General features: G+C 53.4%; 1 protein-coding gene and 1 long non-coding RNA gene across 6 annotated transcripts in view; one reads left to right on the forward strand and one right to left on the reverse strand.

The window, feature by feature from the left end:
• The window catches only part of OTOF (otoferlin), a 92,700-nt gene that overhangs the window by 32,882 nt on the left and 31,913 nt on the right, over positions 1-27,905 (reverse strand). For all 5 annotated transcript variants that reach the window (XM_036090246.2, XM_036090244.2, XM_036090245.2 and 2 more), the window contains exons 4-8: positions 21,915-22,014; positions 19,249-19,430; positions 6,298-6,371; positions 5,189-5,315; positions 4,658-4,712 (exon numbers count right to left, since the gene is read on the reverse strand). In XM_036090246.2, coding sequence (XP_035946139.1) covers positions 4,658-4,712; positions 5,189-5,315; positions 6,298-6,371; positions 19,249-19,430; positions 21,915-22,014 — 538 coding nt within the window. The remainder of the gene's footprint in view (positions 1-4,657; positions 4,713-5,188; positions 5,316-6,297; positions 6,372-19,248; positions 19,431-21,914; positions 22,015-27,905) is intronic.
• LOC118534423 (uncharacterized) lies at positions 1,946-10,924 on the forward strand. The gene is made up of 2 exons (XR_004916664.2): positions 1,946-2,110; positions 9,313-10,924. It is a non-coding gene; the product is annotated as an uncharacterized LOC118534423 (long non-coding RNA).

Genomic DNA, 27,905 nt, shown 5'->3' on the forward strand with positions numbered 1-27,905 from the left:
TTTTCCCTTTTCATAAAAAAAGAATAACCATGGAAATTATCATCCACTATGTCCATCAAAGTCTTATAAATATTCTGAAGGCCAAGAAAAATCCGCACATCAAAACTAATGATGTTAAGAAAAATAGAAACTTCAATGCCAATGAGAACATTGCCAAGAAAGTATACAGAACTGGAAACCGAACATTTACTAATTGAAGCAACACTTGAACCACGAAAGCAAGCATTTCTATTTGGAACTTGAAATGCCAAAGGGAATGAAGCTCAGAATCCAGAGCTCTGAAGAAGTTTAATGATCACCATTTCTTCAGGGAGCTAAAAAGGAAATAGAGCTAATTAACTTAGTTCTGAGAAGTTGACTGTGAAGAGAGTAAGCAGCCACTAGAAGTCCTTCCAGAATATTCTTGCACAGTAGTTCATAGAGTTTTAACCTCTATGAACCTTTTTATGCCAAAAACGTAAAAAAATCTCATATTTTCCCACAACTAACCCATCCTCTCCCCTCCATTAAAGAAAGAAAGAAAGAAAGAAAGAAAGAAAGAAAGAAAGAAAGAAAGAAAGAAAGAAAGACTGTAACTCAAGACTGGGAAGTAGATGGACACAGTTTTGACTTATTAAGGTAGTAAGATATGCCATCAGGAGATTAACCTTCCAAATGTGAGCAGTTGGTTAGTTTTTATGTTTTTTATCCAGAGGCCCGGCAAATGATGCTAGCATTCTGCCCCCTATTCCTTTTCAGGACCCAAAGGGTGGGGAGAGGAGGAGGGCAGAGGGTTGAAAGGAGCAGAGGGTGGTGGAGTGGGGAGAGAAAGGCTCCAGAAGGTGCTCTTTGCTGGCTGACGGGTGCCCCCTGAGGGGAACCCTGAAAGTGCACCACTGAGGTCTGTGCATGGTGTTGGTGGGGAAGGAGAACGTCATTCCTGCTGGTTCCCCACCCCCACCTGGGGCTATATGGAGGGGAAAGGTATCACTTGGACTTGAAATTTAAAACAAATTTTGAGGGGTGCCTGGGTGGCTCAGTCGGTTGAGCGTCCAACTCTTAATTTTGGTCATGACCTCAGGGTCATGGGATCGAGCCCCATGTCTGGCTCCCACTCAATGGGAAGTCGGCTTGAGATTCTCTCTTCCTCTGCCCCTCCCCACTCTCAAATAAATAAATAAATCTTTAAAAAAAAGTAGAAATAAAATGAAACAAATTCTGAGGGAAGGGATTGGCCATCTTTTCCTTCCATTCTCCAGTCATCAGCAGAGAACTCGATTTTTCCAGGGTGGAAGATGGGGAGGCAAATAGACCCACAAAGGGACGGACCAACCAGCTGACCAGGGAGGCTCTTTTTGTAATCACCTATTCAGCCCTCCTCTCCCAAGATAAGGGACCTAATCCCTTGGTGACTTCATGAAAGCCATTGCAAGGAACAAGGCTGAATGTAAACCTATACCTCTGCCCTGGGAGAAGCCAAGAATCATGGCACTCTGTGACTTGCTTCCATGGGATCTGATTGTGCTGCAGGAACAGTGGTGGGGAGCTGGAGATGGCAGGGGGCAGGCCCGTCAGTGCTGCCCTTCTGAAACACCCTTTACCTTTTTTCCCCTCCGGGTGGCCGAGGTGACATGACCAGATACGCATTTTGAGAAGATCACGCCAGTGGTGGTACAGAGACCAGCTAGGAAATGGGTACAATATTGCCTTCGGAGTTGGGGTCTAGGGTCACTGTTCAGGGAGATGACATGGAGGCGAAAATGTATTAGGTCTTGGTGCCCGGAAGAGAGGGCAGGGAACACACTCAGGACTCCATGACCCACCAAGAACATCTCTGCCAAGTGCTGAGCTTTGCTCACTCCGATGGGGAAGCTGCATATTCACTGGGATGACACTGCAGCTCTCGGCTTCGAGATGCCAATAAACAGGAAAGGGTTTACACATGACATACATTCTAACCAGAAGAAGCAAAGGGGATGGGCACGCCATGGCCTTTTCACTGTTCTGAGCCCTCAGGGTCCTTCCCGCATCTGAGTTCAGCTAAGGCCCTCTCCTCCCACCAGCTGGGTGCGCTTTCTGAGGTCTTTCTAACTGGGCGAATACAAGTTCTCCACAGACTGACGTTGCTTTGGTAAGTTTTCTTGCCTTCTATGTTGTATTTATTGGAAGCAAGAATAAATCCACTCTTGCATCCTCAGGGCTCTCTCTCAAACCGTGTTCATATTTGTAGTTGAGATGGGAATGAACTTGTTGGACAATACTGTGTTACCAGGTTAAATACAACAACTGTCTGTTCAATTGCAGAATGTCTGGAAAGTCTTTGGAGGGAGAAAGTGTGGTCCACTTAATAAAAGTCTCTGTCAGGAAGCAGTTGGAAAGAGTTTTGAAAACAAGCAGTAGTAGTAAGCTAAAGATGAATGGGGACCAGAGGGGGTGACTGTCCAAAAGGCTCAATTAGAGAGAAATTAGTCACTCTGACTGCTTCAGTTGGACACCCTTGGATTTGAACTCTGGCTCTACTTTTTTTTTTTTTTTTTAAGATTTGATTTTTTTAATTGAGAGAGAGAATGAGAGGGGAGAGGGTCAGAGGGAGAAGCAGACTCCCTGCTGAGCAGGGAGCCTGATGTGGGACTCGATCCCGGGACTCCAGGATCATGACCTGAGCCGAAGGCAGTTGCTTAACCAACTGAGCCATCCAGGCGCCCTTGGCTCTACCTTTGAATAACTGTGTGACCTGGGGTAAGCTCCTTACCCTCCTTGTGCCTCAGTTTCTCACCTATGAAATGTAGTAATACCTATATTTGGATGGTTGTAAGAATTACATTAACTTAAATGGAAAACACACATACAGCTCGCAGCATGGTGCTTGGCTCATAGTAAGCCTTCAAGAAAATAAGTTATGTTAACAGGAACAACAATTACTCCATTTTCTATGTGCCCTTATGTGGCAGGCTGGTGACACTACAGGGGGAACAGTATCTGAAAACACAAAGACAAAGAGGTTTTTGTTCTTTGGAATGTTCCTATGCTCAGAAAACAGGGGAGCAAAGCCCTGAGCCCAGTCCCCTAGAAAAGCCTTCGGAAGTCTTAAGATATTCTGTTTGGGTGGTGGCAGAGACGGGAGGGAGCGACATTCCCAGACCTCCCAGGAGCCCAAGGGCTTGAGGCTGGCTAAAACCACTGCCTGGGGCGAATTTTCGAGCACCTGGAAAGATGGTCGCCAACTGGATGAAAACAAACTAAAGCAAGGATTAAGGAGACAAGGAATGTCCTTGAGAAAACATGACCAGATGTACTGATACAAAGAAAGGGGCTTCCTAGTCCTTGATACCATCACCTGAGGGAGGTGCGGTGGGACTGTCCTTAACGATGGGGTGGCACACACAGCATCTGGGAAGTGAGTATCGAAGATACAGCTCTATGGGTGTCTGGGTGGCTAAGTGGGTTAAGCGTCTGCCTTCGGCTCAGATCATGATCCCAGGGTCCTGGATAGAGTCCCGCACTGGGCTCCCTGCTCAGCGGGAAGCCTGCTTCTCCCTCTGCCCCTCCCCCTACTCATGCTCTTGTGCACGCTCTCTGTCTTGCAAATAAATAAATAAAATCTTAAAAAAAAAAAGATATAGCTCTAACCTGGGAGAGGAGGCGCATTCTGATTCTGGGCCCTGGTTCTGATACAGTGGCAGCCAGGTGGCGTCTCTTGAAGGCTCTGTTTCCTCTGACCAGTGAGCATACTCACTCAGTCCTAGGAATGCCCACAGTCTTCTGACCTAAAGCTGGGTCTTGTTAGACTCTAAGGGAAGGTCTAGAGCAATGGGTGGTCCATGGGCCCTCTTGCTTCCAGATTATAAACAAGTACTAGGTGTTTCTGGCTTGTACATTAGTCGGTTGTGGGTTGTGTTAGTGTAACTCAGTCTCTCAGGCTCTGATCAACTCTGCCAGAAGAGACAAAATTGGGTGTGTGGCCCTGCAAAGCTCAGGACCAGGTCCCCAGGCTTGGAGGGCTGCACTGGGATTCAGTTGTCCTGTGTGGCCCTCTCTGAGCAGCTACCAGCCATGCTCATGACCCATCCTGCAAGCACTGTGGCCACATTTACAATTCAATGGCTTCAAATCTCTCCCTATCTCAGCCATTTTGTCTCCAGTTTTAGAAACACACAAACAGAAAAATTAACTGTTAATTTCAGAAAACACAGAGAAAAAGAAAAAGAAAAAAAACCCGCCCACATTCTCACCACCTATGGATAACCAAGATTGACATTACTTCTGGCATTAAAATAATAGAAAACAATATTTAAAAAGCACACCAAAAAAATCTTTCTTCAGAGGCTCTTATTTTAATTGTTGGAATATATATAGTGGTGCTTCTTGGTCTTTTTATGGTTTTTCCAGGTCCCTCTAACTTTATGAAGTCCAGTGCTGGACACGAACAAAATCCTGGGAGGGCTATGACCAGCATGAGCAGAGTTCTCAAGTTCCTCTTTAGGCCTGTGCCTCTTTAGTTATGACACTTTTACAAGTGCCTCCCAGAAACACGCTTACTTTAGGAATTTACATTCAGCTTGTGGTTCTCTATGACCCTCAGATCCATGCAACCACAGAGTCTACAAAACACATCTGGTCAGAACTCCCCACTTGAGTAGAGTCTGCCAGGTAGGCAGCCTTGAGTTGCCCCACCTACCTGGAAATCCATGGGTCGCCCGGCACATGGCTCCATCTTAATGTCTGGCTTGGACCTGAGAAGGAGAATGTACAATCATGCCTGGTGTAAGGGGACTGCTTGCAGGGGAGGAGGTGGGCACCGGCAGTGGTTGGACCCTGGCAAACAGCAGAAGGACAGAATCATGGGTTTCAAACACTCCAGGACTGTCAAACAGAATGGGGATGGGGATTAGTTGTTCTGAGGCCCCAAGAGACAGGACTAGCTAATGACATAAGTGACAAGAGAGATAGATACTAGGTCAACAGGTTCAGATGTGGGCTGGGCAGCTCTGTGATTTCCTTTGGCCTGGAGGTGTTCAGTGACCTGGGAATAGGCTCCTGACTTTGTAGGGACCGAGGCGTGAGAGACATCCAGGAAAAGGAGAAAGGGGCAGGGTTAGGAAGAAGCTGGTGGGGGACCCTGATTCTTCCCCACCCCAATTCCACACACAGTGGGGTCCTGCCTGATGGGGCAGAGGCAGTTTGGGCTTTGTGACTCCCGCATATTCACCGCTTGTTGGAGACATTGGTGGTGAGAGCTGTGACAGAGGCTAGAGACATGGAGTCGGGGTCCAGCCCATCCCCCAGCCGAATGGCCAAGCGGTCAAGGTCCTCCATCTCCAGCACTGCCGGTTCATCTGCCGAAGAAAGGCCAGTTAGGTGGACTGGATGGTGGGATACAGACTGTCTCCCCTTTTGCTTCGGCATCCAGGAAGCTAACAGCCAATTTCTGGGTTTACTTGGTAGCATCTGCTTAGAATGTTATGGCCCGTATACCTGCAGTGTTTCCTATTAATCTTGATCTTTGATTTTAATTGATTTTAATTGATATTGTATCTGGTCTTGTTTTTTAATTTTAATTTTTTAAAAGATTGATTTTAGAGAGAGAGAGAGAGAGAGAGATCAAGCAGGAGGGGCAGAGAGAGATTGAGAATTTCAAGTAGACTGCGCAGAGTGTGGAACCCCATGTGGGGCTGGATCCCAGGACCCTGAGATCATGACCTGAGCTGAAAGCCAAGAGTTGGACGCTTAACCAACTGTGCCACCCAGGTGCCCCCAGAGTGATCTTTCTCTGCTGCCCTGCTGCTCTGTCAGCTCCCAGGCCCCAGCCTGCCTCTCCTCCCCGGAGCCTTCCCTGCAGCCTGGTGAGAAGGCTTGGGGAAAGCAGGACTCTAAGTCCTGCCACTGAGTAAGCATTCTCAGGACGCGCTGGCTTTCCCCCCAGAAATAGGGAACTGGTCCAACCACTTTCGTTTTTTGTTACTCCCTTCTCTAATGAACAATCTCTAGGCTTCTGTGTGCAGGAAAAAAGGGGGGAGCAAAGAGGGTTGGTGGAGCCTTTTATAAACAGGCCCATCCGACAGAGGGTTCTGCTCAGTTGTAGACCAGAGGAGATGCTCTTCCCACCCTTAGTGCTAGGAGCGCCCCCTTCCCGAAGACCACCTTCAGGACCCGGCTCCGCCGGCAGCCAATGGGAGGCTAAGGGCCCGCCTAGGAGGCCTCCCCGGCCAATCGCAGGAGAGCCTTTTGGGGCGCTGCCCGCGGAGGGGAGCGGTTTGGTCTCTGTCAGGTGCGGAGAGATGGCCTCGGACTTGGCTGGGCTGGGGCGCGCGTCCGTACCGTGTCTTTGGGGTTCCTCCTTGTGGGGCCGGTTCTTGCCGAGCTTCATGGCTGAGAACACACTCCTCCCGGCTCTGTGAGGCGGGCACCAGAACGAGGTGGAGGGAGATGGACGCCAGGAGGAAGACACACAAACACAGGAGAGCAAAACCCGAGAAAGAACACGTAAGAGAAAGGAGCTGCATACTCCAGCCCCTCACGTGCTGGTCCTGAGATATTTTGGGGGCCAGACTTTCTAAAGCGGGAGCCAGGAGGGGGAATTAGGGCAGAGGAGACCCCACCACTTCCTCCTTCCCCGTGCCTTCGCACCACTGGAGGAGCAAGCCAGGGCCCAGCGATCAGAGAAGGTGACCTTCGGCTGGAAAGCACGATTTTAACTGGAGCCCTCCTGGGGCCTGCGCTGATCTCCTCTCCCTCGGTCCGGTCTTAGAGCTCTGAGCTCCATCATGCCTCCGAGCTCCTCCTCCCTATCCGAGCACCCCACCTCAGCTGGTTGGAAAGAAAGCCAGATGACCAGAGACCGAGCATCAGGACAGATGGACAGGAACAGGATCAGAGGGCAGAGGACAAGGAGGAGGCGGGGGATGTGGTTGAAACTAGCAGCTCAGTTCTCAAATGGTGCTGGTGATCAAAACTTGCCTTGTCTTTCCCAACCTCTCCATGCCCTCGGATTCTCCTTGGTCCCCAGTGAGGAGGAGGAGATGGGCCCTTTCCCATCTGTCTTTGGTGCTGGCTTCCACCCCTTCTGCCTGTCCCCACTCACTGTGGAATCCCTCCTTTCAACCAACCCCCGGGAACGTATGCAGACTCCATAGTTCCTACCTCTTTCTCTGGTCACCCCCAGGTGAAGGGCCTTGCAGTCAGGGGGCCTGAGGGAAGGGGGCAAGGGCTGTCAGTGTCCCTTCAGTGATGTCCCTGCAGCCGAGCCTGAGGTCCCTGGTGCCAGCAGGGACCCGGAGTAGGATCAGTGGGGGGTAAAGTGCAATATTCCATTACCCCATCAATATTGCAAGAGCTGGATACCTGACTCCCTCCTCTTCCCATTCTCCCTCCTCCTGGGTGTAGCTCTGTCATCCTGTGGGCCCAGGTGGGGCGAGATGGAGGCTCCAACTCTGAGCTCACCTACAGCAGAGCCCACCCACCTTTGGGTCACACATCTCCCTGTGGAGCCTTGACTATGGTTCCCAAGACCCCCTGCTCTTTATGCCGGGTAATGTGAGGTTGGGCAAAACCTTTCTGTCCTTGTAGGGATGGCCTAAAAACCTTAAGCCCCTCTACTCCATGTTGGGGGCCAATCTTATTCCCCCAAATCTGGCCCGACCCTAACCCCAGGCCTTTCTTTACTCTTCTTTGCTTTCTTTACTCCCAGGCAAGACATGGAGGGTTATGAGTCTGCATCCCAGTGAGAGAGCGACCAAGAACCCTTCCGTGTGCACCAGCTCACAGCTTAGAAAATAGCAGTGTATCTATGGTTTCCTAAAAAGTCATGAGGTGGGTGAAGGAAGGCTGGGGTAACACTGATGTGTCCACACTAGCCAGCGTCATGTTGTCTGGAACGTCACAATGGAGGAGAGGGAAAGGAAATTTCTCCCCTTCTAATAAGGGGAGGTATATACCTATGTGCCAACAAGAGATTAATTATATAATTTTTCTTGAACACCTACTGTGGGCCAAAGGCTTTTAGATGTTTGCTTATTTCATCTTCATAGCAATCCTGGGAGGGACATACACTTTTCCTCATTCAGCCCAAGGAAAGACTCAGAGGCTCCGAGCGCTGGGGTTGAAGGGCAGAGCCCCCGCCTCCGAGGACTGCACTTCCCTGTCGCTGGACATCCCATCCTGACCACTTGGAACTTCGGTGAAGAGTCTCCAGGGCCTGCACTTGTAGGTGTAGGTGTGGGCCATGGACCAGCACAACCCGCAGATGGGGATGCCATCTATGAAGAGTCCCACAGACTACCCAGGTTGACTTACAAAGAAGGGGCTTGTTCACAAATAATCTCAATCTCAACACATTTTGGAAGAGACTGCCATGAAGGTTAATGGCTGGTGACAAAACATGGAACGGGTCAGTGACCTCATCAGGAACAACTGAGTGGCCATGAGAATGGACCAAACTGCCTGGCTCACACTGGCCTGGTGGCCTTAAGGGTGGGGGTACTGGCTACATCTGACCCCTGCAACAGGATGCGTGCCTAGTGTGGGTCCTCACTCTGCTTCCTGTCTCAGTGTTTGGGACTCCATTCTGCCCAGCTTTTCTGCTCTGACTGCCACTCGCCTGGATTACCCAGGAGTCTCCTGGACGGCTGGCTTTGTACAATCGCTTCTTGGCCATTTCTGGGTCATGCCATCCTTATAGTCCCCAGGCCCATGCTGTGTGGGACCTACACAATGCCATCACACGTAGCCTGCTCCTCAGCCCCCAACCCTCTGGGCTGCACCAACCCCCCCATCCTGTTCCCCTTGCCCTAAAGCTCCTGGGAAAGTGCTCTGAGATGGTAGCTCAAAGCATTGTGTTGGGTCAGAAGCAGGTCCTGCCTGGAGAAGCCAGCTGCTTGGCATCCTGGGACAGGGTCTGTATCTGCTGCCTGAGGCCTGGGGGGGTTCCAGTAGCAGGGAATTGTGGCTTTCTGATACTGGTCCTGAGGACCCACCCAAGTAGAAAAGGGCCTGGGGCTTCCCTTGGGCAGTTATGGCCCTTGAGTTTGAAAGTCACTTTCTTTCTTAAAACAAATATATTTGGAAGCAAAGATTGAGACATAAAAAAACCCAAAACCCTATGCTCTCCTACTATTCTCTCCTGTACCCTGAAGCCAATCAAAGAAGAAACCCCTCTTTCCAGACCCTGCATAATTTTAAGCATCTCAGGTGGACAGGTTCACCGGTGGTACTCCTATGTGCCTGGAAATATCTCAAAATGATGATTTCTCCCTTAATGAAAAATGCAGAATGTGTAGGGTAAATGTAATTTTCAAAATCCTTACTGTGGGCTTTCCACCTGTTTGTCTCTCCTAGACCTGCTCTTCAATTCATCTGGACGGTCTGCAGCAGAGCGTGATGTCACCGGCGCGCACTGCCCTTTGGAGCTTTCTGATCGATGACACAGCAGAAGTTCGCTAGAGAAGCAGCCTCTTCTGCCTGTTATTGCACTGCTTTCCAGAAAGACCATGCCTGCTCCCCTTGGCAAAGGGGAAAGGTGATTTTTGGAATAAATGTTAACTTAGGCAGGGATTGTTGAAGATTATCCACTTGTGTTAAAGACTAAGATTTCCAAAATGTGGAATTTGTTGACTAGGTGACTGGTGCGCTGGTGTACTGAATTTTTGTTTTCGTTTTTAAATAAAATGCTGCATTTTATTAAGAGACGAAGAAAACAAGCCAATCATCAACTCAGTGAAAAACTACTTTGCAACCAAGTGGCTCCTCATTCACGGCTGCAGGAAAACAGAAGCTGGAGCCCGGGGAGGTGGGCCTCTGCAGGCCCTCTGAGGATTCAGGGTCACATTTGGGCTTCCCCATTGCTGGATTCACTGCAGGCAGAATGATATGCACCTAACAATGTAGACCACTCTTTCCCTCTAGGGAAAAGATTTTAACATTAGTTCACTCATTTGTAAACTCTTTTTTTAAATTTCTGGACCTGATAATTTCTTTGCTGGTTCCACGGCTCAGATCTAGAAGGATGCCGTGGTTGGGGGATGCACTCAGGGCCCCTTGGGAACACAGGCCAAAATAAATGTTGTGAGTTCAGGTCTGTGTATTCTTCTGGAGGCTGTGCCCTAGGGGCTGCTCTGCCTGACCATGGACTCCAGGCCTGGCTGCCCACGGCTCTGCCCTGAGACCACCTTCAGTCCTCACACTCCAGGCTCACCAGCTCAGGCCTCAGGTAATCAGGGGGAACTCCTGCCTGACAGGAACAGGTCTCTGGCTCTCCTCATTGTTGAAATAGCCACATTTTCCAAACTTGGGGGCATGTGCTCCAAGTGCCTCTTGGTGGGTTTTATTTCTTTTAATCCCTTTGTCCCAAGTGCAGCTAATTTCATAATTGCAGGCTGTAGAGTTGTTTTTCACAGTGTGTTGAATTTCAGTTAGTTTCAAAGAGCTTCCCACATCTGGGCAGGATAGGTCGAGCCTTCATACAAGAACCTGTCTCCGAATTGGCGTGTTTGCCCGTGCGCCCCGGGGGAAGCAGGAGGCTTGGGAGGCCCTTGTGTACTGAGGCCCACAGTTCACCCAGGAGCTGGCTCCTCAGCTCTCCCCTGTGGCCAACCCCGTGCAAGACTCAAGCAAACAGCCTCAAGGCAATGGATTCCCACCTCCCCAAATCAAGTTCTCCCCACATCTCACGGACTCACGGGGAGCACGAGTCCTCTCATGGCTGGATCCTTCAGTTTTTCCTACTGGCACATACTTCCACTTATTTCTCCTCAGGGGAGCTCCAAACTAGCCAGCTTTGCCACACAATAACCTTTCAGGGATTTAAAACGGTTTTTATAATTGTTCTTCCCCAGGCGAAAGAGTTTCAACTGGTTTATAATCTCTTTTTAGCAATCTCATTTCCCTCCCCTTTCAATCCTCCTCCTGCCCTACACATTAAAATACGAATAAAAATTGCTGTTTGACTTTATCCCCTGTGTTGACTAGAGGTGACAAGAGCTTCGGATGAGGGAGCGCTAGGGACCCAGCGTTTACAGCGGGGCTACAATGTGCCTGCGCTGCGAGGCGTCTCAGCTGCGGCCAGTCTGCGTCGCTGGGGGTCTGGCTTGGGACAGACTGAGGAGCTGGAAACCAGGCAGGGCCCTCGAGCATCGCCACTCGCAGACAGAGCCCGGGGGAGGGACAGGCTGTTCACACCTTCTACGGAGGCCTTTTACATCTAAGGGTCCATACGGGCCTGACCCCTCGAAACCTCTCTCTACGAAGGACTCCCAGCTCAGTGTCTGCATCATCTCTCACCGCCCCCCCACCCCGGCCCCCAGATTCAGCTCTCTGGCTCCCTCTCCAAGCCTGGTGTGAGCCCTGCCTTCGGCTCCTTCCCTTGCTCAGAGCACGGCACATTCCTCCACCCTACAGATGCCTGGGCCTGAACTTTCCCCACGCGGTGCCATCGCCCTGTAGTGCTTTTGCTCGTGTGTAACAAGTGGGAGTTGGAACTCAGTAAGCTTTTGTTAAAGCACTGGACGACGATGAGTCCCCCGGGATCTTAACGCAAGCAGAGGTCTCAGGCCCATACCCCATACCCATGCTGACCACCCCAGACCCCTAAAGCCACAGTCCTGGTGTCCCCATGATGTTCTCATGTCAACTAGTTTTTAGCTTATTGGCATCACATTCTGGGGTAAATCTCTTAACATCTCTGAAGCTCAGTTTCCCTATCTGGAAAATAAAGACCACATGCTTGGCTTTTCAGCTTGCATCAGTGTATTTGGAGAATTAAATTAAATTTAGAGTACAGTCAAGCGCTCTAAACTCCCTGGGTCTATTGTTAACTCTGGGTCAGAAGCTAAATTCCCTGTGTTGTCATCCTAGCTCTGCTCCTATTCTGGGGCAAGTTACTTCCCCTCTCTGGGACTCAGATTTGTCATCTCTAGGAAAGGGCTGTGGCCCAGAGGCCCCCTCCAGCTGGTCAGCCCTGACTACTACTGCTCCTGTGAATTCCCCAGGATGCTAGAGAGTTCTTGGGACAGCATGTGCTTTTGAGGGACCCTGGGAGACCTACTCATCAGCCCTGGGCCTTGAGCCTTTCCAAGCCCCTGTGGCTGGCCCCTCTCACCTGGGTTCCCCACCTCTGCCCTCTCCCAGATAGCCCCTGATCTCTCCCTCCCACAGGAAACCTTTTGGGGGATGGAGATTGTGCAGACAACCAGAGAGTGCTCATCTGCTCGTCTCCCCTTAGCTTTCAGGGGCTTCATGTCCCAGCCACCCCTGTGGCCACTCCAGGCCCGGAGTCTGTCCTCCTTGGGCCTCCAGGCCTGCATGTCCACCTTCCCAGCCCTGCCTTGACTCTTAGGGGGGGTAGCCATGGCTTCTTGGGCCTTCCCCACTCCTATGCCTTCAGTCACACTCTCCCTCCCTCACAGGGAAGCCTAAGGGCCTGGTATGTGGGTGTAGAGCTGAACAGGGAAGTAGAGGAAGAGTCAAGACACTGAAAGGAGGCAGGAGGGAGTGGAAACCAGCAGGCCCAGATACCTGCCCGCCCCCCACCCCACCCCCTCCCTCCCTGACCCTCACCCCCTATGGCCAGATGGACAGACTTCCCTCGCCCTGCCATCCCCCGGTGCTGGCTCCACCAGGACAGTCCACACCTAAGCCCACTGAGACGGGCCATCCCGACATCCACACCCTGTGGTGAGGAGCCTTTGGGCCCCATGGGCTCTGCCCTGGCCTGGGACACCTACTTGTGCTCGCCATCTCTGCCTCCCTTGGTCTTCTCTCTGCCTTTGCTGAGTAGGGGGAAGAAATGAGGAGACAAGGGGATGTGAGTGAGAGGGTGTGGACCAGAGACACTTGCAGACTTAGACCCTGGCCCTGCGGACCCCCCACTCCCCAGGGGGCTCCTTGTCCCAGGGACCCCTCACCCCACAGCTTCTCACTTCAGCCTAAGCCTGCTGGGCAAGGAGCGGATGGTCCCAGGCTCTGCCCTGGTCACAGGAGTGGGGCTGGGTGGCCACTCTCCCAACCCTAAGCCCAGGAGAACCTGGAGCCTTGATGAGGGAGGAGGCCTCAGGATATTGGCTGCTCTCTTCCATTCCCAGGCAAGGGTTTGGTGATTTCTAATGTGGGTCTCAGATGCCTCAGGGAAAGCAAGGTTAGATGAGCCTGGCCACCCTCCAGGCCTGGGCCACCCTGCTCCTCCCCATCTCCTCCCCTGATCTCCTCCAACGGTGTGGCCAGCTCCCAGGCTCTGAGGGGCCTCCAAGAGGAAAGGTGGGCTGGGGAGATTCTGGGCACGTGGTAGTAGAGAGCTAGCACTCTGGGGTGCAGGGCAGGGTAAGAACGGTGCTCTTCTCCCTCTTTAGGGAGGCTTTCAGAAAACCCTTCTGGAATGTTCTCTCAATGCTTCCCTGATGCTGTGGCAATGAGGATGAAGGAAAGAAAGCAGACAACAATTAGTGATTTTTTTCCTCTCCTTGTCTGCACTGGCCTGGGCCTTGCCAGGTAGACGTGACTTCTGAGCCCTGATAGCTCAGAACCCGAAGGCTTAGATAGATCACGGCTGAAGTCCAGCTTTGGCCAGTGATCCTTTCCATTAGGCAAGCTGGTCAGTCTGTAATTCTTTTCAAAGTAGTCAACATCAGCCAGGTCTCTGGCTGTCGAAATCGGCTGAGACCACTGATCAGAGAATAGCCCGCTGTAGAAAAGGAGAGATTGTCTCAGCAGCCTCATGTTGGCCCCAGGCCTGGCTGGTCTTGGGGACAGGCAGGTCAGGCGTGGGCCATGGGCCCCACTGGGACCCAGTGAGAGCTGCATGGGGCTTGCTCCAATGAGCTTTTGAGAACGAGGGCTGAATGGAAGATTTACTGGCCTCACCCTCACAGTAATCCAAACAGGGCTGCCTTTTTCTGAATTATAGATCCAAGTTTTGAGGGAAGTTTGTTTATTATTTTTAAAAGAACTCTGTAACCCTGAAAAGTTTGAAAAGCATTGCAATAGAGGAACCAGAAGGGGAACTGTATCATCTAGGATTGGCCGAGGATGGAACAGGAAGGGGGAATTTATTTACCTGAACAATAAAACGTGATGCTTTTTCTCTTTCCCTCTGGGTTTTGCTCCGAAATCTCAGAGAGGTGTCAGGCTGGCCCAGTGGGGGAACTGGTCAGGCATAGAGCAGGCCAAGGCCCAGCATGCACCTGTGCTCGGGGCCCAGCACACACTGCCTGGCCCATGCCCGCCATGACCCTTCCCCACATGCTCCAGGCCTCTGGGCCTACAGAGGGGCTGCACGCAGTCCCACAGTCTGAGTGTGGAAATGGAGAAGGGAAAAGAACTATCTTTCTCTGAAAAAATAATCCTACGACCCCTATTAGGACTACAACTAACAATAATAAAGCTTCAAGGTTCTGTGCTCAGCCTGCCCTCAGTCACTCAGCCACAAGCGATAGGGGTGGGATGCGGCCTCTGTCTTTGTTGCGAGGGGTGAAGCCCTGGACCGCTCTGACTTTCCTCCTAGAGTCCACATTGTGGTTTTAGTGTCCCGCTCTGGCCAGGTAAGTCCTGTTCCTCAGCCAGCATCCTCTCTCTCTGGGCCTTGGTTTCACACCACCTCTCCCTCACACCCATCCCCATTGCTCTGGGTGTGCCACTGAGAGCAGCCACAGGGTGGGAGATCCAATATGGCAGCCCGCTGGGGAACTCTAGGCTTTGCTGGGACCCAAGTGCTTCATGGTACCAGGCCTCACTCGAACACTCAGGCCTGGGCCGGGGATGGAGGGGAACCCTGGCTCCTCTATGCGTCTCTGGAGCTCAGCCTGGGGAAGGGAGGCAGGGAAGAGATCATGGGAACTGGTAGAGCAGCGCTCTGGGGGCGAGGCTGGCTGTGCCGACCACATGTACACCTCAGGACACACACCATGGGGATACCCTGTTGCCCTCTGACCCCAGTTATAGGAGTGGGAGGCTACCTAGCTTCCATGGATCTCTGCTGGAGTGGAAGAATGATCCAAAGGGAGAACAAGAAAAGTGGTCCCCCCCTTGCTTTCCCAAGATGAGACTGAGCAGAGAAGGGCCCAACAGGAACCTCCACCTTCTCAGACAGGGGTGCCGGGCGGAAGGAGGTGGGGCCGTGCAGGGCAGGAGGCCAGGCAGGTGGAGAAAATGAGGAGAGAGAGTCACAGAACAGAGGGAATCTGCAGGAAAGCTCCAAGAGAAGCTGCAAGATTAAAGCTGGGGCTCCTTCCTGTCCTTCTGGGCTGTGGCGCCTAGAGGTGCTGCGGCAGCAGAGCCCAGAACCCAGCGGTGAGCGCAGCACCCCGGCATCACACAGAGGACGTACGTGCACGTGGGTGTGGGCAAGCACCCGGGCACTGTGCATGCGCATACGTGTTCGGGGCCAAAGTCTCCTCTCCCTTCAGAGCCCGGGGCAGGTGTCTCCTCACTTGCAAGGCCCAGAGCCCTGATTTTGTGCTCCTGAGAGCAAAGTGTCCATGGAGTTAATGATTCATTCCTTCTTAGCAACGCTGACTGCTGTGGGAGGTGAGGGGACCCCCATGAGCAAGTGAGACCCACCCCGGGCCCGGGCTGCTGTGAAGCCCCAGCTGTCGGCAGCATTGTCAGCAGGGCCCTTGCTACAGGGTGGGTGGCCAGAGCCGGGGGGGACCTTGATAACAGGGCCTGGGCCCAAAGGTCACATCGTGCTCAGGGTGGAAGCTGGGGTGGGTGACACAGAGACTCCGGAAAGGAAGAAGGAATCAGACACTGGCTGAGCGCCGACCACACGCCAGGTGCCTCGGTGGGCAACCCACATGTAGCCTCTCATGTGATCCGAACACTCCTAAGGGGCAGTAGGGATGCCCCTCTTACAGGTGGGAAACTGTGGCTCCGAAGAGCAGAGCTAGGGTCTGAGCCCTGTGCTCTCCATGGCATTGCACGGCCTTCTGGAACACTCCCAGGGTGTTTTACAGGAGCTGGCCAAAATCAGGGGCCCCTGGTTTGGGGCAGAGACTAGAGAAGTAGGCAGAGTGGCTCAGAGGGCACAAGACTGACCAGGGCCTGGGATCGATGGAACTGTGGCAGGAAAGTGTTAACAAGCTGATACTATTGGGTTAGGGGTTAGGGGTTGGGGGGGCATGCTCGGGCAGGGGGGCCAGCACACATTCCCTGAGGTCAAATGGGAGAAATTTCCAGGAAGAGACTTAAGGCCTTGGGAGTGAGTGCCCTTAAATAAGGGGAGCCTCTACAGAGGCCTTTGCTGGGGTGGTGAGGGCAGATGGCTGGAGCCCAGCCAGGGGCGCCCAGGCCCTAGAGGGAGAAGTGGGGGCTCCCCAGGACCCTCCCCCATCAGCCTCCTCTGTCATTCATGGATGAGTCCCTGCCAGTCCGGGGCAAAGGCTGTTTCCTGCCCATTCACTCCACCAGCACCCCCCACCCTCCAGCAAGCACCCTACTGAGCCAAGTCACACAGAGAAGAGTGGATTCTCACACCAGACCCCCATGGATCCAGATGACCAGATGAGACACTGCTGTTGGCCAGCAGTGAGGTTTCCTTGTTGCTGGTGATGGGTCAGAGGAGAGACAAGAGAGGCACGTGATAGACTGAGCACCTTCATCTGCAAAGGGGTGGCCTTTTCAGGAGTGGATGGAAGGCAAGGGCAGACATGGGGAAGGAAGACTTCACTGGGGCTCAGAGGCTAGGCACATACATCCTTTCCTCCCTCTGTCCCTTTGTTGGCCAAAGCCTTTCTGGAGGGCTCTCTGGTCCAGAAGACGTGGCTTCCTCCCACACTCCAGAGCTGACAGGCCTGGCTGGTTGGCACTTCGGTGACGAGAGTGAGACATAACACTAGAGCCTCAAGGCCCACTATCAGGTTCTTGTCGGCACCCATGCTCCTTGACCCAGAGCTCACAGGCCCCATGGAGGCAGCCGGAATTAAGCTGTAGGATAAACCCAAACGCTCTAAAGCAGCTCCACCCTCTCCTCACTAGCAAAGCATCCTCCTCGAACATTCTCACCTCTTCCCCACACGTAGCCTGCTGGCTTCATGGCAAGGCCTGGCAAGGGCACCATCCCCAAAGTACTCTTAGTGTCGGGGCGGGCAGCCCCAGCGGCAGCTGGGAAACCGTGCACATACTCACACAGCCCCTCCGACATGGGGCCGTGGCATCTGGAAGACAAGGGGCTCTGACCGTGGTTGTCACCCTCTCCCAATTCCCAGTCCCAGAAAAAACCCTTCTTCCTGCTCTGGCTTCTGGCTGCTGCCCTGGGATAGGCCACAGGAAGGTCGGGGAGCGGTGGGAAAGCACAGCCACGCCCTCTATAGATCTGGGGGCCAAAGCTCCACATTTTGCTCTCTGCATCCACCCCTGCCCCTTCCGTCAGCCTCCTGGCCCGCTGTCCTAGGACTGAGAGAGGAACTGCCTCAGCATCCCCGAGCTACAGAAGCCAAAGAGGGCAGCCCTCGGCTGTCAAGAGCTCCCAGAGAGCCGTTTCATGTGGGTGCTACCCATGAGATCCAGAGTGTCCCTGGGTCCCTCAGGATGTCACAGTTAGAGCGGAGCCAGGATGTTCAACCCATTCCTGTAACTGGCCCAGAGGGGTAGGTCACTCCCTCAAAGTCACTTTGCCAGTTAGTGGCAGCCAGGATGGGACTTAACAGAACTTAGCTTCCCTGATTCCGGGCCAGTGCTCCTTCCCTGCACTTGCTCGTCCTCACACGGCTTCAATCTTGTGCCCTTTCTTCGAGCCCCAGCCAAGCCAAGCTCTTTCCTATGTGGGGACAGAGGATTGGGACCAGATGGTGCCCTTTGTGTGTGTCCCCTGGCTCTCCACTGGGTCCCTGCTCCTCTTGCCACCATTTCCAGCCGGATCCTGACCCTTTGCACTGTTCAGCTGCCAAGAACCTGTTTGTCAGCAGCCCTGACATGGGGCAGCACTCGGCACCCCAGTTACAACCTGCCCCTCCACAGTGCTGCTGGCTCTCCTAACAACAGGGTGGGGGTGGTTCTCATTGCCCCCGGACCCCATTTTACAGGTTAGGAGAGGCAGTGAAGTGGGTATGTGACTGGCCAAGGGTCACAAGACTGGTAAGAGGCAGAGCCGGGACTCAGACCTGGGGCTCCTGAGACCAAACTGCACGCCCTTTCCATCGGGCTGGCCAGAGTCTAAGGAAGACAGGCTCCCCGCTGGCCTGGGTGATGTCACCCCATCCCCCGGCTGGCCTGGAGTCAAAGGTCTGGTGTATTTGCCACATGCACGGTTCCTTTGACCTTGTTACTATTACTCCCCACCTGGCTCCCAGGATCTTAAGCTTGTATATTGTATGTGTGTGTGTTTGTGTGTGTGTGTTGCTGGAGGAGAATAGTTCAAGTACAAAGAAGAAAAGCATATATGTCTCATAAAAATACATCAATTCTCAATTCAATTGCACTGATTTAGAATCTGTGCTTTTTCAGAGCAGGGACTGAATACACATTTTTGGAAAGGGAAGGCAGGAGATTGGAGGGAGGCAGTCACTGGGAGGGAATCCCTCCCCTAAAACTTTAGATGCACCATTGACTTACCTGCATTTTACACATTATTCCCAGTGAACTAGGAATCTATAGCCAACATTTTACTAACTTAAGAGTCTGTCTCTCCGAGTCCTAAGAGTAATACAATTGCATTTCCTTTTTGGGAAAAATCATGCTTTCGGAATGTGCAGGCCTGGACACAGCATCCTGACACCTGTGTGTGGCAGGACATTTGCAGGTGTGAGTCCTAGACACTGAGAGGGCCAGGATGTCAGGATGCATTCTTCTCAACAGAAGAGAGGCTGTGTCCTGACCAGGACCTTTGGCTTCACCCTAGCAGGAAAAGGCCTCCCACCCTCTCTTGGACCTCCATGGGGCCAGGGTGGATGGCAGGCCACCAGGGGCTGGTCTGACACTGCTGGGTTTTGGACCAGAGAGGTTAGGGCCCCCTCCTGTCTGCCTCACCTGTTCTCTTAGGAGGCAGGGGGTCTAGCCTCTTCCCCTCAAGTTAGAGCTCACCCTCCTAGAACTCCCTCAGGGTAGTAGGAGGCCTGGCCCCTCAGCCTGATCCCTGATACCCTGCCCCCTGGGTGAGCCCTGGGGTTGGGGGACAGGTGTGTGGCGCACTGTAGAAACACCTTCCTGCCTCTTTTATGTCTCTCCAGCAACTCAGCCCTGGACTCTGAGCCCAGTCAGGCCAAGAAGGGCCTTCGAGGGGGACCAAGCCCCAGGCATCCGCCCTGTGTCTTTGGGGGTGGTGGGCAGCCAGAGGGCCCGGCCTGTTACCTCCGGAAGCTCTTCTCGCCTGGTGTCCAGGAGCTGGGGCGGGAGCCCGGGAGCAGCCCATCTGTCTCCTGGCTGTCCTTCTCTTCCTCATGAAGGGACTCATCCCCTAGGAAGTCTCCATCATCCCAGGAGCCCACTGTGCCATCTGTGGCCTGATACCGGACCTCCACGCACAGGCTGGTCTGGAGGGAGAGGGGTGGGTGGTGAGCAGGCGAACGCGATAGCAATAACGTGCACGGGCCACCACTTTGTGATGGTTACAAAGTGCTTTCACTTCCTTCACTGGCTGGAGGAAGACAAGCTGGGTGTTATCCTCCCCACACCTCCATTTGGCAGATAAGGAAACTGAGGCTCAGAAAGATCGAGACATACAGACTCAGTGAACTTAATGGGTTCTGGCTCCTGGTCCTGTTGCACTTGACTCTGCTTCTCCCTGGTGCCCAAGGTGGGGGGCGCACCCTGGACAGTTGAGTCTAGACTGCAGTGGGCTCTCTGAGTCCACCGCATACATAATCAAGAAGATCATTCAGTGGTCCCAGTACCTCATCCTCAGAAGCAGGGCTGACCTCCCCTCACTCCTGGGGCTGGAGATGTGATAGGAGCTGAGCCTTTAGGAGAAGAGGACTGGGCACCTCCAGAGGCCTGGGGCCGGCACTTCTTCCTGCTCATCTGACACCTGCCCTCCTACTCTGGAGGAGGGACTAGGGGGTCAGCCTGGGCTTTTCTCTGGGGGAAAGTGGAGCCCCAAACCTGGGCCCAGGCTGCGCACTTGAGAATCCTGGTTGGGCTTCTTGCTCTGAGTCCTTGGGCCACTTACCTCCTTTCAGCTCTAGTGTCTCCCCGGTACACAGGGAAGACTCATTCTAGTCCCTTCCTCAGCCTGCATGGGTGTCAGGCTGTTTCCCAGATGTACCTGCTTTTCCTCACAGGTTGGGGGTTGACTTGCTCCTGCCACCCACACAGGCAGCCTTCGTTCGACACATAGGCTTCCGAACGCCCAGGCTTCGATGTCCCCAGGGAAGGAAAAGGTACACATATTTTCTGAACCCTCACTGTGCTAGATGTCGTGTTAAGATGCTTTACTATAAACTCATTTGATCTTCTCAACACTTCAACTTACCCTACCTAACGTACGAGAGGGTAAATTACTTGCTTGAAGTCACACAGCTAGGATGTGCTAGTGCTGGGATCTGAGCCCAGCCGGGCTGACTCCAAGCCTCATGTCCTTCGCACTGAGCCAATGTGGCCCTTTTGATGTGACCAGGGATGGTGTGGTGGGAAAATGGTGGCCTGGCGTTGGAAGTCCTGGGTCCCAGTATTGGCTCTGCTGTTGACCAGCTGTCTGACCTTGACTAAATTCATTCCCCATCCAGGACGTCAGGGTTCCCATCCACTAAATGGGTAGCAGTGGTAGGTGGGAGATGGGCTAGATCATCTGTAAGTCCTTTCCTCAGCCTGATTCTAGAAATACAGAGCATGGATTGTGCTGCCTACTCGTCCCTGCCTCCTTCCTCCTTTCTCATCTCACTTCCTCCCACTGGTGTCCAGAGCTTGTTCTGCATCCCCTCTCCCCTTGCTGGGGTGGCCGAGCCCTCCTGACTTCAAGAAGCCCCCCTGCCCACACCAGCCCATGGAGGGAATAGCCTGGCTGGGGCCATGCTGTGAAGTCCCGAATGCCCTCCTGTTCTCTGCAAGAAAGCATCTTGAGACACCAAGGCACTGTGGGAATTTTTCTCCACCCTTGGCACTCCTCAGAGGGGATTCCTTCCATTCTGGCTCCCCCTGGCTGCAGCCCTGCCCTCTGAGGCTATCCTGCTGGCTTACCACATCAGGCCATGTATTATGCAGGATGCAGGTGAGAGAACCATGGCATAACCCCATTTTACACACACAGGTAAACTGAGGTCAGGAAATAGGAGTTACCAATATTATTTTATGTATTTATGGAGCACTCCTTAGGTGCCTAACTATTCTAAGTACTGTCTGTGTATTCTCATTTAATCTTCAGAACAATTCCTGTGAAGCAGATCTAATGTTGCTCACTTTGCTGATGATAGGTAACCTGCTCAAGTCACACAGTTAGTGGCCTAAGGTTCGGATGCAGGGGCTGTGTTCGTCAGCACAGCCTAACTGCCCGTGAGTGGACATGAATGAGCTGAAGGGGACAAATGCATCAGAGCAGAGCCTCAGGTCAGAGCCTCCAGGTTAGCACATTTCCTTGCTTTGTTCGAACAGGTACTGAGTGCCTATAGACTGTGCATCATTAGCATGTGTGTGCTCACGCTGGAAGTGCTGGGATGGGACGCGACAACAGGGATAGAAAACGAGGTACCTGCCCTCACCGAGCGGCTAGTCTTAAAGAGGCTCCAGCGCAGGCGTGCAGAATGAAGATCATGCCCTGGAGTGGCCAGCAGGGCTCAGCCTGGCCTTCGGATGCTGTCCCTTCCCCTTGGGACAGCAGACCCTACTGTGCCCCCAGTGCTCCAGCCATGGGCCCCAGGCTGAGGGGCTCCAGCAGTCTGACCTGAGTCTCCTCCTCCTGCCTCACCTCACCACCCACTAGGAGCATCCCCCAGACTACCTTATGAGTGGGAGGAGGCAGGTGAAACAGACCCCTGCGGGACCCCATAAAGGGCAAGTCCAGGGACTCTGTGGGGCAGACCCACCTTGATGACGGCATTGTTGTCATCCATCAGTGTGTCAGTCACCTCCACGTGGTTCTCCTCCACCACCTTCTGCAGCACCATGCAGAAGGTCCCGATGAGCCTGTGGATGGCAGAGGGGGCATGGCAGTTCCACACGAAGAGGCCAGAGTGGGGAACTGACATCCCAAGGGGCTGTGACTGGCTGGGCAGTGGGCTGGAGAGACGGAAGGTGTGCTTAGGCTCCAGGCTAAGCTTGGAGAAGGTGGCCCCAGAGCAGGGGCTGGTCCTGGCCAGGGCAGCATGTCCAGGAGGGCACGTGGCCCCCCCCGAGTGTGAGTGGTTGTACGTGTGAGACCCACTTCCCTGGGAGAGCTCATGGGCAGTGAACACCCTTGGGGGATGTCCCCAGATGGGGGCTGGGTACCCCCTGGTTTGTGTTCCTTGAGCATGTGGAGTTGGGCTTCAGCTGAGCCCCTGCCCAGATGCCCAGTGTGGAGGTTGTTGGGAAAGGACCGGAGGTTCGTGGACACACAAGCAGCTTCTGCCCCCTTCTACCTCCCTAACCAAGGTCTCTACCCACCACCGGCTCACTGGTCCCCAGATTAGTCCGCAATACTCACATCTGCATTCCGCAAGCCCATTGAGGGCAAGGGCCCATCTGGTTGCGGGATCCCCACATTCCCACCTGACGGCAGAGGAGGGAAGCGCAGTGCTACCAAGAGCACAGTCCTGCGACCTGAAGCCCGGCTCTGACCCCAGCACGTTAGCTGCTTCCCTGACAGGCTAGGCTCTCTCAGTCCTGCTTCTCCTAAGATGAGCCAATAATCCTGCTTCTCCAGGTTGTTTAGAGGGCTGAGAGCCTCTGAGCATCTAGCACATCGTCAGCACTCCAGAAGCGGTCTGGTGGGTATGGAGGGGTGTGGCTCTGCTGTGAGCCTCTCCAGAGCGGGGGTGGGGGCTTGGGGGGTGGAGGGCTATGTTTCCTACTTCCCGCCTCTGTTTGCTATTTCCAGCACACAGGGGCTCTCAACATCTGCTGGCTGAATTAGTGAACAACAGTGGGTGCCTAATAAATGCTGATTGAGTTGACTTGAACCCCATTTCACCCTATGGTTTGAAGGTCACTGCTCTGGGAGAGAACCGGGAACTGAGAGACGTTCTCACATGGTGATTCCACATGGGGTAGATTAAAACCATTCATTCAACCATTTCTGGTTGAAGCGGCAGAGGCTGAGGGGAGTGCCCAAAGTGTGTGAGAGCTGGAGGGGCCTTGGGGTCACCCGCTGCTGCCCTTGATTTACAGAGGAGGAAGGTGAGTCCGAGAAAGCAGGAAGGGACGCAGCTAACAGACGGCACATCCAAGCGAGGTGAGGCAGGGGGCAAATTGTGACTTTAATGGACATGTCGGATGTCTGCACTCTCCTGAGGAGCACACAGAGTGGATACTGTTTAAAAAAAAAAAAAAAAGGCTCCCATCTGTGTGGGGGGAGGAAGTGGCCAGAGCAGCCCTGGTGGACAAACATGAAATGCTTCCCTCCGAGGCTCAGAGCCCTGTCCACCCGCTGTCCTGCCTCCCCAAGGGCAAAACTCTTCAAACCACTCCTCCACTGGAAAGCCTGACCAGGCTTCCAGGGGCTTCTGAGACCCAGCCCAGCGGAGGCCTCCCTGGCAGCATCCTGGCCTCTCCCAGGCTTGGGCCGTGCCCAGGGAGGAGAAGTCCCGGCAAGGGGCCAGGGGACCTGGAGCAGCTGACCCTCAGTCTCAGCTTTGTCTTTATGACATGAGGAGGTGGGTGGGTTTGCAGCCCTCGTACTGTGTAGAATTCTAACAACAGACTATAGTTATGAAAAAATACGGGTCTTTTGACAGCTTCACCTCTTTTTGATTTTCAATCAGTGGTTTTCGAACTTCAGAATAAACAGAATCTTCTGGAGGGCTTGTGAAAACATAAATGGCTGGGACCTCCGCGTCCACGGTTGTGCTGGCAACTGTTTGACCCCCGGCTGGGAGAGAAGGACAGTCCTGACTTGGAGCTCCTGACGATCTCTGTGGTGCCAATACTTGCGCCAAGGCCAATTTCAAGCTTCCAACGTGCGGTCCCTGAACTCCCAGAGATGTGCACCATCTGCTCTTGGGAGCGGGTAAGAGCCAGCTCCAGGTCACCCCTGGCCCCACCCGCCGCCCCGGAGTCTGATGCAGCAGGCAGGACGGCCCTGAGAATAGGTGTTTCTGACAAGTTTCCAGGTAACACTGATGATGCTGGGTGGGGAGCACACTTCGAGAATCCCTGTCCACTACTTCCCTTTGCCAACGGGCCCTTTGAGTCCTAGTAGGACCCACTGAGCACCCGGGGAGTGGGGGCACTCGGGCCGTCTTTCCTGGACGCTGCCCCTCGCACAGCAGGGTAAGGATCAGCAGAGATGCTGCAATGTGACAAGAGACCCCCAGGGAACAGGATGGAGCCATTCCCCCCGCAAGTGCTCACTGAGGTTAAGTCTCAGACCTTAGACTTGGGGGCCCCAGAGGAAGGCTTGCCCAGCATTTTGTTAAGGAAGAGTCCCTTCAGCATCCTCCCTGACTCCTACTCTCCACCCCCTGCTAGACACTCTGTGACGGGCAACTCAGTACTCCACAGGGGCTCTCGCTGCTTTAGCCACACTTACTCTGTGGTCCGCCTCCTGGCAAATTCCCCACCCCGCACGCCCTGGTCTGAGCCTTGTCCACACGCAGACTAAATGCCATCCTCTGGGTGGGTCAGCATGGATGAGCTGCCTGGGAGGATGGGCGCCCGGGGTGACCAGGCAGGGTGGGCTCATGAGCCCTGGGACAGCAGGGTCCTTTCTCTGGAAAGTGGAAGTGTGAGGCCATTCATCCTCTGGGAAGGAACATTGGCCTGACCCCCAGTTGAAGACCAGCTCTGCCCTGCCCTTGCTGTGTGATCCTGGGCAAGGACCCTTGCTGGGCCTGTTTCCCCAAGTTAGGTGAAGGAGCTGGAACCTGACTCTCTGTCCTCTGTGGCCTCCCTCATCTGGCCCATTGAAGTTACCCATCACAAAAAGGGCAGCCCCTAGGGCCCACAGCCACCCAGGAGGCTGGGCTGGCCCCCACAGAGTGGCCAGGTGGGCTGGGCAGGGGCAGCAGGGAGGGGGCCTCAGGCATGGATGGGCCCAGAGACAGACCACAAGAGAGCGGCAACCAGGCACCAGGACCTGTCAATAATTCATGGCTTTCCCCTGGCAGCCCGTGTCAAGTGCCCAGGGCCTGGCCAGGCCTCCACTGCTCTCCTGGCTCCTGAATTATTCAGAAGTCCCAGGAGACTGGAGCTTGTAGCAGACTGTTCCCCATCAATGGTTCTGCACAGGGAAAGGGGGACACACAAGGTCCTCTGGATCTGACACCTTGTCCTCACAGGAGGTTCCTGAAGGAGGACCTCGTTCAAGGCAGGCTGGGCAGACTTGGGGTCTCCTGGTGACTGATCAGGAATCGCTCCCCCCGGCAGCCCCTACCACCACTGGGGAAGGGGCCAGTTCCCAAGCCACCCTCTGCTACTAGAACAAGTCTCTTTCTCTGAGATGGGGGTAATGAGAGCAGGCCCATAAACTCTATTTCTCATACCAGCTTCCTTTACCTCAGTTTTCCCAAACGCATCAATCATGTGACTTGGCTCTCACCTCGGAGTGCCCTGAACTTTTCAGAGAAGAAGGATCATTTGGATTTCTGCTTCCAGACCCTTCCACCCCGCACACCCTCTGACTCCTGACCCCATGGGGCATTTATTCATTCACTCATTCCACAAAGTAATCAGGGGCCTGCTAGGGGCCAGGCACTGTCCCCAGTGGCAGAAGTGGCTTTGCTGGCTGCTAAGCCCAGTTCAAACCCCAGAGGCCCCCCCTCATCTCAGCTGCCTCATGAGAAGGAGCCCGGGGCCTCCAGGGTGGGGAGACCTGAGTCCCACTGACTCCAAGCACCCTGCCCTCCCACTCCAACCCCCAAGCTGGTCTGTGTCAGGATGGGCCTTGTGTTCTTCATGGGATGGCCACTCCTTTTCCAAGAAAATGAGAGGACCCTTTCCCATCAGGCCAGACCTCTCCTGGAGGGGTTTCCTGCCTCCTCTTGGGTGGAGCAGGGAGGGTGGCGAGAGAGTAAGAAGGGGACAATTAGGTTAGGAACTCCCCTGCTCTGTCTCTCGCTTGTTGGCATTTCAGAACAACTAACTGAAGCCTAAAGTTTCAGTGTATTCACTGGGATGGTATTCAATTCCCAATTTAACAAATACTTCTGATTTGTTTATAGCAAGAGTTTTTATGTTTCCGAGGGTTTCCAGCATTTCAGTGACTGTCTAGCGCCTTTCACTGTAAAGAACGTACTAATTTCAATCATGTCAGTGGTGTCCACAATCACTGCTCACATGCCCTGGTTTTCTGGGAAGTCCAGGATTAGGAATGGGAGAAGGAAGACAGGCATCCTAGCCCCAGCCCTGCCGCTGTCCAGTGGCCTCAGTCACCTCTCTGAGACTCAGTTTCCCCATCTGTGCAGTGAGGGTTGCACTGGCTAGGCTCTGAGGCTCCTGGAAGCTCTGACAGCGTGTGGGTCCCTGCTGGGGTGCCTGGATGCCTCTCCTGACCCTCAGCTTCCAATTCTTCCTTTCCACACCCACTTCGGTCTGTGTCCCTTCTGCTCCTGTTTTTCTTATCCTCACAGGTCACCCGATCTCTCACCCTAGGGAAGAAGGTTTTGCTTCATCTTGGGGGCACCTGGTAGGGTGTCCCACTAACCTCTCTTGTGGATACTATAGCAGCTGCCTGAATGTTGTGATACCCCAAGAGGCCAAAGGGTGGCCCCTCTGTCCTGAACATCTTCCCCTGTGGCCCTGCCAGCAGGCCTAAAATGCCCACACCCCATGCTCAGCTGAGATGTTGTGGGTTCTCAATAAAAACCACAGAATCCTTGAAGCCTGTGTGGTTCAGCCCAATTCAAAAATCCCCATTCAGAAATCCCCTTCACAACATTGTGGTCCACTCCCTACTCAGCCTCTCCCCATGATGGGGACCTCACTACTTCCTAACAACTCATTGGTTGGAGAGTTCTGGTTATCTTTCAGCTGTCTGCTGTCTCCCAGCAATGCAGCCTGGTCCTGGTCCTGCCCCTGGGCACACATCTCTCTTTCCTCTTCCAAATGGCAGAAAACCTTCCTGGGGGAAAGGCATGGTGACTTAATCTCTCATTTCAGTACCTTCCGTGACTAGCACAGTGTCTGCCTGGTAGAGAATATTTGCTCCGTGAATGTTTGATGAGTAGTTGGATGGATAGATGGATGGATGAATGGATGGATGGATGGATAGATGGATGAATGGACAGAAGGATGGATGGAAGGATGGATGAAAGGAAGGATGAATGGAAGGAAGGATTAATGGAAGGAAGGATGGACAGAAGGATGGACGGAAGGAAGGAAGGAAGGAAGGAAGGATGGATGGATGGAAAGATGAATGGATGGAAGGATAGATGGAAGGATGGACAGATGGATGGAAAGATGAAGGGATGGAAGGATGGATGGATGGATGGAAAAAATGAATGGATGGAAGGATGGATGGATGGAAGGATAGATATATGGATGGATGGACATGTCCTCTGTGATTTTCTCCTTGAGGCTCTCATCCCCTTGTCAGACTTAAGGTCTCTTCTCCTGGCACCCCAAGGAGCTGCCTACTGGTATTCTCTTCAACCAGCATGAGGAGAGTGGAACCTCATCCTTCACCTCTCCTGCTCTGATTGTTCTACTTCTATTAATATGAGCTAGGATTAGGTCAGGTTTCTTTTGTTTGTAGTCCTGTTGAGTAATACTGCACTGTTGAGTAATATTGCACTCTCATCCAGTAATATCCCCATGCTTTTCTGGACATGTTGCTATTCAGCCATGATCCCCTCTAGCTGGTATAAAAGCAATTGGTTTTGAATCTCCAAATGAGACTTTACATTTATTATATTTAGCCACCATTCCAGACTGTTCAAATC

The sequence above is a fragment of the Halichoerus grypus genome, chromosome 10 (assembly GCF_964656455.1).
Source record: "Halichoerus grypus chromosome 10, mHalGry1.hap1.1, whole genome shotgun sequence".
Lineage (NCBI taxonomy): Eukaryota > Metazoa > Chordata > Mammalia > Carnivora > Phocidae > Halichoerus > Halichoerus grypus.